The sequence below is a fragment of the Rhynchophorus ferrugineus genome, unplaced genomic scaffold (genome assembly GCF_030347505.1).
Source record: "Rhynchophorus ferrugineus isolate W39M unplaced genomic scaffold, kcgeb_rfMv2 rfM9, whole genome shotgun sequence".
Lineage (NCBI taxonomy): Eukaryota > Metazoa > Arthropoda > Insecta > Coleoptera > Curculionidae > Rhynchophorus > Rhynchophorus ferrugineus.
The window spans coordinates 40,922,934-40,932,921 of NW_027472588.1; the positions used below are offsets into that span (position 1 = coordinate 40,922,934).

Below are 9,988 nucleotides of genomic sequence, written 5' to 3' on the forward strand. Positions count from 1 at the left end.
AGGATCCCATATCAGCCACAAGAAACCTCCAACTTCATCTTAACAAAGTCGAATTGTGGTTGGAAACGTGGCTTTCGCAAGCAGACAATGCTAAATATGTGGGATTCCATTTCGATTGACGTTTGACAGATATTGATATCTTATGATTGATATCATCAGATATCAAGGTTTTGCTGTATAAGTCAATACTTAGGTCCACTTGGATCTATGGTAATGAACTGTGGACTACTACTAGCAAATGTAACATATCTATCCTCCAGAAGTTCCTGAATAAAGTATTGCGATTCAGCGCGATATCCCCTTAGAACTCATAACGAGTGCGAAGTACTCTAAAAGAATATTAGTGCATCCAAAAGCACTCGTCGCAAACTATCTTACGAACTGATTAATAGACACATAGATTGAGATTTAATAATCTCTAGTATAAGTTAGAATAGTGTTTAGAATAAGTTAGGATAGACTTTTAAATAAATTAGAATAATATCTAGAATAAGTTTTAGATTATAAGTTGTACAACGGATCATTTACCGAACCGATCTTCTACATGTCAGCATAGTTATAGTATATGACGGAAATCATATAATAATCCTTATTGCACACGGACAAATTGAAGTTCAAAGAGATGAATAAAAAATGTATTAGGTGCTAGTTTTTAAGAATCCTTAAAAAGTATTTACCTACAGATCGTGAAATAGATTCAAAAACATTCTCATCATTCATCTCCTACTATTGCACATACTGATAGCTCACCCCCTCAGTTTGACCTTTGAAAGACAGCATGTTAGTGACTACAGTGGTAGAGGTTTCTATAAGATGTCACAGATTCTGCACCATTGACACTTTGCTGCATTGCTTCTTGTACAAACAACTCGAATCTTTAGACCAATACCTGAAGGGTTTATTTGGTGCTATTTTACAGCTGCTAAATTGATAACACTATTTCCAAATAATCAGTCAGACATTTCATAGCAAGGTACTAACAACTGACCGATATATTACCATCTAAAAATACATTATCAAACTTGTAATCACAATATAAACAACTATGCGGTTACTGTTTCACATTGGCGAAACCTCATTTATATATAACCTCTCGCATACATACCTCCTTTAGTTTCAGCACGAAAAAAGAAACGACACGAAACATTTGCATAATCCGTAAGCCTTAAACGATCAATATTTGAACGATTTAAACAACGTGTCGAATATGTTTAAAAAAAGGAAAATTAAAAATACACATACATATTTTGCATTTACAAACACCGAATATTTGTAGATGGACCTACCTCGCTGGTATTCCATTTCAAAATGTTGTTTGCTCTCGAACAACTCAAACAGTACTAGCTGATTGGTCATATTCTCAGTCTTGTGGTCACTTTTGTTTTTTTTAGGTTTTGTTTGTTCCTTTTTTTCTTTCGAGGATTACGAGGTGATGTTGAATGATTCGGTTCTAAACAAATCAGTTTCATATTTTTATTAACCAATGTTATTGGCAGTAACAGGTCAAAAAGGTTGAAAAGTCCCAGGCCTACCACAGTAAAACACATCTTTTTGCCAAAACTAGTTTTTTTTTTTATTCAACATAATACCGTCCAAGGGTGATACATTGATTATAGCGACCATCCAACTTTTCGATACCATTTTTGTAGTACGATTTGACCTTTGCTTCACAATAGACCTCAGTTTCGGTGATCACCTATTCATTCGACGAAAATTTCTTCCCAGCTAGCATTCTCTTGAGATTTGTGAGCAGGAAATAATCGCTGGGGGCCAGACCTAGAGTATACGGTGGATGAGGAAGCAATTTAAAATCCAATTCATGGATTTCTGTCATCGTTTTCACTGACTTGTGACACGATGCAATGTCTTGGTGAAGCAGTACTTTCTTCTTCTTCAAATACGGCCGTTTTTCGGCGATTTCGTCCTTCAAACAGTCCAATAATGCTATACAATAGTCGCTGTTGATGGTCGTTCTTTTTTCAAGGTAGTTAATGAAAATTATTCCATGCGCATCCCAAAATACAAATGCCATAACCTTGCCAGTCCACTGTTGCGTTTTCCCACGCTTTGGAGCAAGTTCATAGTGTGTAGTCCACTCGAATGACTGCCGAATGGATTTTGGAATAAAATGATGGAGCCATGTTTCATCCATTGTTACATATCGATGCAAAAACTTCGAGTTTATTACGCTTGATCATCTTCAAACACTGCGCCCAATCATCAACTCGTCGTTGTTTTTGTTTAAAAATGAGATTGCGCGGTACCCACTTTCCACAGAGCCTTCTCATACGCAAATATTCGTGAATGATATGATGTACATGTTCAGCTGATATCTTTAGAGTGCCTGCTGTTTCTATTAATACCAATTTACGGTCTTTCACCGTCACTCTGCGTTCACCGTCTTCGGTGCTCATTTCACCACGTCTAAACTTAACAGACCAATCCTTGATAATTGATTGTCCTGGGGCAGTGTCCAGAAACTCAGCATCAAACCAAGTTTTTGCTTCAACTGTATTTTTTCCCTTCAAAAAGCAATATTTTATAAACACGCGTAATTCCGTTTTATCCATTTTTTTCCCAATAACAAAAGTTGCTTCGAATGATTCGACAGCTGTCAAATTTATTCACGCATCTCTTGAGGGTTAGAGCTAACTAACGGATTTCATTCTACTAGCGCCATCTATATATCAAGCCGTGTTGTTTTACATTGACTTGTTATAATATCCAAAATAACATGATGTTTCTCTTTAGAGCATTAGTTTTTAAAATCGCGATAATTCATTCATGAAAAGATTCATTCTTACCAGAAATATACAGCTGAAATTTTCGCGAAACCCTCGTATAAACATCTCACTGATTATAAGCTTTCTGAGCTGAATTATGGGTACTACCAAAAGACAGTTTTCCGAAATGTAGCGTGAAGATGAGACATTTCCCGATAACAATCGCCACATATTTATTAACCGTGTGCCTGTTCGACGTGGTACTCTATGGGAATTTAATCAATAAGTAAGTACTTTAATAGTAATTATTGCTCGGTTAATATTGACTTGGTGTGAAAGATTTTAAATAAATAATAAAGCTCGTATGTCTTTGGAACAATACGTTTTATTTGGAAGGTAACGTGTAGAAATAACACGTTTTATTACCAAAATATTTACCTAAAATTATAATATTCGAAACGCAAAAAATATTTGTTATTAGCTAGTTTAATAATAATTATTCAGGGGGTAAATATTCAAACGTATTTAAAAAAAACTATGATGAGAAAGTGTCACACATTTAAGCCGATTAAATTATTTTTAGTCATTCAATTTTCTTTTTTTTTTAATATTTATTGACATAAATACCAGTAAACCTATATTGAATTTTACATCAAGCAATTTAATCAACAATCATAATCAATCAATAAATTGGTAGTTTCCAGCTTTTCATCCAGGAACTTTTTAAATACATTTTATTTGACTGAATTTAATTCCCATAACACTAATGTATTAATCGATCACCGTAGATATATAAAGATAAAAAACTTGATGTTTGAAATGACGCATAATATACTTTTAATTATTTTGAAAATCATACTGGAAAGTATTTTTGTTAAAATGTTAACAAATGTTTAATTTAGAATTATATTATATATAATAAATAATATTTGGTTAAATGAAAGATACTATTTATTAAAAAAATATTAGTAAAACTTGTTTAACCTAGTATAAAAACTAATTACCGTCACACTTGTAATTTTAACAATATTTATTATTCTTTTCTTGTAGTGAAACCAAATCTGGCAAAACTATATCTGGGAAAAAATCCTTCGTCGCTATGTTGTTCAGTACCAATGTTACAGCAATCAAACCCAACAGCACTCAGAAGGAAATGTGCCGATGGTTGAGAGGACTCAGACATCAAGACAAGATATGCAAGAAGAAGGAGGGACTGCCGCAATTACTGGAGGAGACGAAAAAATTGGCGGTCTCTTCGTGTGTGGAACTTTTTCAGTGAGTGTTTGCTTCCATTAGTCCATAGTGTTAGTTTGTTTCATAAGGCAATGGCTGAGAAACTAAAAAATGCTTAAAAATTGCAAATTTTCACGACTATATGTTTGGAATAATAGCCAAAATTTGTTAAATCTCAGGCAAAGATTTAACAAATTTTGGAAGAAAGAAATATTTAATTCGAAATACATGTATATTAACGTAAAATAGACAGCAATCTATGTTATATTGTATTAGAATCTGTAATTTTTATTCAAAATATATATGTTTTGGGGCGAAAGAAACGAAAATCCATGTTAAATTGCTTCAGTTTTTATAATTTTTAAGATACGTGATATAAACAGAAAACACTCATTTTTTGAGAATAATCAAATCATTGTCTATCTTAAAAACTAGCGGTTCTAGAGAAATGGTAGTGCAACCATTCGATTCAGCGTAAAATTCTTGATAATCACTGCAGTTTATATTAGCGTGCGATTATTTGAAAAGAAATGACATCAAAATATGTAAAAACGATAAAAAATCGCAATTTTTTACGACCATATATATGGAAAAAGTGCAATTTTTTAAAATATTTCGGATTACAATAAAATCTTGAGAATATATGTGTTTTGGAGTGAAAAAAACGAGAATCCATGTTAAATTACTTTAATCTTTATAATTTTTGAGATATGCGATATAAACCGATATCCACTCATTTTTCGAAAATAAGCTATTCATTCTATATCTTAAGAACTAATAGTTGTAGAAAAATTGTGGCACTACCATTCGATTCAGCGTAAAATTCTTGATAATCACTGCAGTTTATATTAGCGTGCGATTATTTGAAAAGAAATGACATCAAAAAATGTAAAAACGATAAAAAATCGCAATTTTTTACGACTATGTATACGGAAAAAGTGCAATTTTTTAAAATATTTCGGATTACAATAAAATCTTCAAAATATATGTGTTTTGGAGTGAAAGAAACAAGAATCCATGTTAAATTACTTTAATTTTTATAATTTTTGAGATATGCGATATAAACCGATATCCACTCATTTTTCGAAAATAAACTATTCATTGTATATCTTATGAATTAATAGTTGTAGAAAAATTGTGGCACTACCATTCGATTCAGCGTAAAATTCTTGATAATCACTGCAGTTTATATCAGCGTGCAATTATTTAAAAAGAAATGACATCAAAAAATGTGAAAACGATAAAAAATCGCAATTTTTTACGACCATATATACGGAAAAAGTGCAATTTTTTAAAATATTTCGGATTACAATAAAATCTTCAAAATATATGTGTTTTGGAGTGAAAGAAACAAGAATCCATGTTAAATTACTTTAATCTTTATAATTTTTGAGATATGCGATAAAAACCGATATCCAACCGATATAAACCAACTAAAGTTGTAGAAAAATTGTGGCACTACCGTTCGATTCAGCGTAAAACTCTTGATAATCACTGTTTATATTAGCGTGCGATTATTTGAAAAGAAATGACATCAAAAAATGTAAAAACTATAAAAAATCGCAATTTTTGACGACTATGTATATGGAAAAAGTGCTAAAATCAAACATTTTATGACTCAGATGAAGATAAAACTTTCAATATTCAAATTTCACGTTTTACTGACTACTTTTAAAGTATTTTATATTATGCTAGAAGTAGTATTAATAACTAATAAATATTATGTTCAGATAACTCATCATCAATGGAATATAAAAACTACAGACTTTATTCAGATAGATTTTGGATTAATATTTTTTTTTAATTTTTAAATTTAAACAACGTAGTATAAATCCAAATGAACATGGAATATCTAAAATTGTTCTTAAAATATAAGTTAACAAACATGATTACTTATATGTTTCTATAAGGCTAATTAATATCTTTGTAGCAATAATACAAATAAATATACTAAATAAGTTTGTTTCGCAGATATGAACAGTGGAATTGTTCCAAAACAACCATAAAGAACTATTTTAAAAGCGTCTACAGAGAAACGGCGTTAATGTACAGTCTAGCGACTTCAGCACTGATGTATGTCATCTCAAGAGCATGCGCAGAAGGAAAACTCACCAATTGCAAATGTGCTAGTCATGGAAGAAGTGATAACATATCGAAATGGGACTGGGGAGGTAACTGTCAAAAATCTGAATTAAAATCTCAGTTATAAAATAATAAAATAACCATTACAGGCTGCGGAGACAACACTAAATACGCGAAAAAACTAACGAAACATTTCTTACAACTAAGAAAAAAGGGCGACAGCCCGAACAACGTCATGAAATATAACAGTGAGGTTGGAATGAAAGTCGTCTTGCAGAATAAAGTGAAGGAATGTCAATGTCATGGGATTTCGAGTAAGTAAACATTCGCATGTACGCAGCGCCTGTTAAAAGGAGGCCAGACAAATTGTTCGAAATAGAAAAAACTAGTAATTATAGTTTGAAAAAAAGTTCGCAGCATCGTTGAGATCTTCAGGTAAATGGAAAAAAAGCGTTAAAATTACACACGAAATATTATTTACCTGTACCTGCACGGCTTTACATATTGTTAATTCTCTTTATTTTCATTGTTAAATTCAATTAAATTCAATATTAAAATTCGTAATTTAATATCAAGAAATTCTCAAATATATTATTCAACGTTAAAATATTATATGGGGTGTAGTTTTCGAAGAAGTAAGTGTTCATAATCCTTAACCAAATTTTCTTCACTGACAAATTATTATAAATAGAAAAAACTAGTAATTACGGTTTAAAAAAAGTTCGCAGCATCGTTAATATCTTCAGGTAAAATAAAAAAAGCGTAAAAAGCACACACAAAATATTATTTAACTATACCTGCATAGCTTTACATTTTGTATTTCTTGTTTTTTCTCGATATTTTTATTCTTATATTCAATCATATTCAATATTAAAATTCGTAAGTTAACATCAAGGAATTTTAAAATTAGGCTTTAGTTTTTGTGTTCATCGATTTTTGCAAACTAACACTCATTGTAAACTTGTAAACTTGGAAACGCTAATGTTATATGATGGAGGGCTTCTTATACTACTACTATAATTTTGCTATCAAATACACCTCACTACACTGCACTATACTGAGTATGTGTCCTATTCTAATGTTATCCAAGAGTTGTAATACTTCGGCACTGACATGCGAAGCGAGTGTCTCCTCATTTCTTCTTGCGACTTCCTTCATTTCCTGAATTGCAGTCAGTATCTGAAGATCTCACGGTAAGTAATCAGTCCTGCAGTATCTGAATGCACCTACGATACTTTTCTTTTGGAAATCTTGTATTGCATTTATATTATCTTTCGCAGAAGATCCCCATAATTGAATTCCATATATCTATATAGGTTTCAATACTTCCTTATATAATAACAATTTATTATGCATTGACAATTATGATTTTCTTTCAATTAATCAATACATTTTCCTATATTTTAACTACGCTCTTATTAATTTCTTTTTACATGTTCCATACACCGAAATTTTAGATGTGAAGAAGTATATTTCCAAGGAATATTATATTTTGTGTTTTTATAAACCTGGAAAATATTGTGGAATGTATTAACACGGAATAAAATCAAGGAATTTTATTTATTTCTGTTTTAAAGTTAATTTCAATATATAAAAACTAGGAGTTATTTTTGTGTGACACTTGAAAGCTTGGTAAAAGTTATTTAGCTTATCATATTTTCAAATATTTAGTCAGTTAAAAAAGTTTACTACTATCTTACTATACAAATCATCATCAAGAAGATTGGTTAGTAGGTATAAACAGTTGCGTTTTCAGTTCAACAAATATGTTCAACATAATTACTCATAAAATACTCAACAAGTTTACAACAATACACAAGACAGTAAAAATTATAGAGTATCTGTCCAGCATAATTTAAAAATATTTAATATAAAATATTTTTGGGGCTGTATGACAGCTAGCTCTAAAAATGCGACTAAAATAGTAATAAGATATTATTCAATAAGTTCACGGAGCAATCAACAGTACAACTAAAGATTGAATGCCATAAAATAGCATAAAACAAACGCAAACTATTATTTTTAACTTTTGGGATTAATTGAGTGCCTATATTCGTGAAAAATATTATTTTACAGGAGAACAAAGGTGTTTTCATAAAAATAATGGACACGCTGATGAAGTCATCTCTAAAATCTGCTAAAATCTGTGAATTAAACTGTCAATTGTTTTAACATCCATATTATTCACCAGATTTATCACCATCTGATCTCTGGCTCTTCTCACAACAAAATATTCCTTCGCTAATTATACTAAGAGGTAATATGTGCTATAGCTAATTAACAGCTATATATCCGACTTTATTTCCGCGATCTTTGAACTATATGATATTTGTTTTTAAATATTTGCAGACCCATGACAAATCGGGCAATTTTGTTTCAGAATCATGCACATATAAAACTTGTTTTATGCGTATTAGGCCCTTCAGAGAAATAGCATCAACACTGTGGCAACTGTACCACACCGCCATCCCGGTGGAATCGGACAACAACATCCGTTATTTGAAACAACACCGAAAGAGAAATCTGGTGTACCTCGAGAACTCGCCGAACTTCTGCAATCCGCGCGGGGCTTTCGGCGTGACCACTACAGGTCGCCGCTGCAAGGACATCAACAACTGCGCCACCTTGTGCTGCACGCGGAAGCACGTCAACGTAACCGAGGTATTCGCCGACCACTGCAACTGTAGATGGAAGCACGAGAGCAAGTTCGAGGTGGATTGCGAGAAATGCTACCGGGAAGAAGTGTTTTATTATTGTCTTTGATTGTTCACTCATATTTACTACCGTATCTAACTTAATATATTGTGGATTATTTCGTATAGCGACAACAAAAGCAAAAATATGTATTATATTTGCTTCTTTTGCCTATTTAAAAGAAATATTTGCGTCAAGAACATACCATTTATATATTTACATTATTATTAATTTTACACCACTATATGTAATAAAAATATTGAAAACAAATTTTTATAATTTTCTTTCTCTTTATGTGGATTTTGATCAAAACATTGAGGATTAACCATTGATCAATATTGAGGGTTTTTCACGATCGATTTCAAAGTTTACTAAGAAAACAGAGCATCATAATTATATTCAAACCACACAGGAAGATGTGATATGTGATATGATGAGAAGCTCGCCCTGAACAATCCTGCGAGTGTGGGAAAGTGTATGTAACAGAAATTAGAATGTAATCTATGAATAAATGAACGTCGACAATTTGTAAAATGTGGATATTTGATCCAGCCAACTTTGGCTGAACAGTGGCCATAATATTAAGTCCAATAAAATCGAGTTTTAGCAACCCAACAAAGCTATTATGGGTAAAAAACGAGATGACATTGAGATTTATAAACCGTCAGAAACCCAAAACACTGATTTGATATTCTGCAAACCATGAAAAAGCAGATCTTTGTCCTCCTGAAACTGTATTTCACTATTAAAGCTTCAACTCGTAAGGTGCAACGACTTTGGCTCCAATCTGGACGCCAATAGTTTATATTTAAGCCACCATATAGGTCCCAAGTCTAAAACATGCAGAATTAGTACTAATTTATATAATTAGAACCATATTTTCTTCTTTTCTTGAACATTTGGTTAAAATATTTCACTATTAAAGCTTCAACTCGTAAGGTGCAACGACTTTGGCTCCAATCTGGACGCCAATAGTTTATATTTAAGCCACCATATAGGTCCCAAGTCTAAAACATGCAGAATTAGTACTAATTTATATAATTAGAACCATATTTTCTTCTTTTCTTGAACATTTGGTTAAAATATTTCACTATTAAAGCTTCAACTCGTAAGGTGCAATGACTCTGGTTCCAATCTGGAATCCAATAATTTATATTTAAGCTACCATATAGGTCCTAAGTCTAAAACATGCAGAACTGGTACTAATTTATATAATTAGAACCATATTTTCTTCTTTTCTTGAACATTTGGTTAAA

At 31.7% G+C, this 9,988-nt stretch overlaps 1 protein-coding gene across 1 annotated transcript; it reads left to right on the forward strand.

The window, feature by feature from the left end:
- Positions 1–2,905: 2,905 nt before the first annotated feature.
- Positions 2,906–8,992, forward strand: Wnt4 (Wnt oncogene analog 4). Its single transcript, XM_076415345.1, has 5 exons — positions 2,906–3,009; positions 3,774–3,998; positions 5,928–6,127; positions 6,188–6,352; positions 8,419–8,992. The coding sequence occupies exons 1-5, from the start codon at positions 2,924–2,926 to the stop codon at positions 8,799–8,801; spliced, it is 1,059 nt and encodes a 352-aa protein (XP_076271460.1). The 5' UTR covers positions 2,906–2,923; the 3' UTR covers positions 8,802–8,992.
- Positions 8,993–9,988: the final 996 nt, after the last annotated feature.

What these genes read in the sequence shown, in the direction of transcription:
- Wnt4 (XM_076415345.1), top strand. Translation starts at nt 2,924, where the DNA reads ATGAGACATTTCCCGATAACAATCGCCACATATTTATTAACCGTGTGC. An exon ending in TCGTGTGTGGAACTTTTTCA is followed by an intron (nt 3,999 to 5,927) that starts GTGAGTGTTTGC and finishes TTTGTTTCGCAG; the next exon opens with ATATGAACAGTGGAATTGTT. An exon ending in TCAATGTCATGGGATTTCGA is followed by an intron (nt 6,353 to 8,418) that starts GTAAGTAAACAT and finishes ATTTTGTTTCAG; the next exon opens with AATCATGCACATATAAAACT.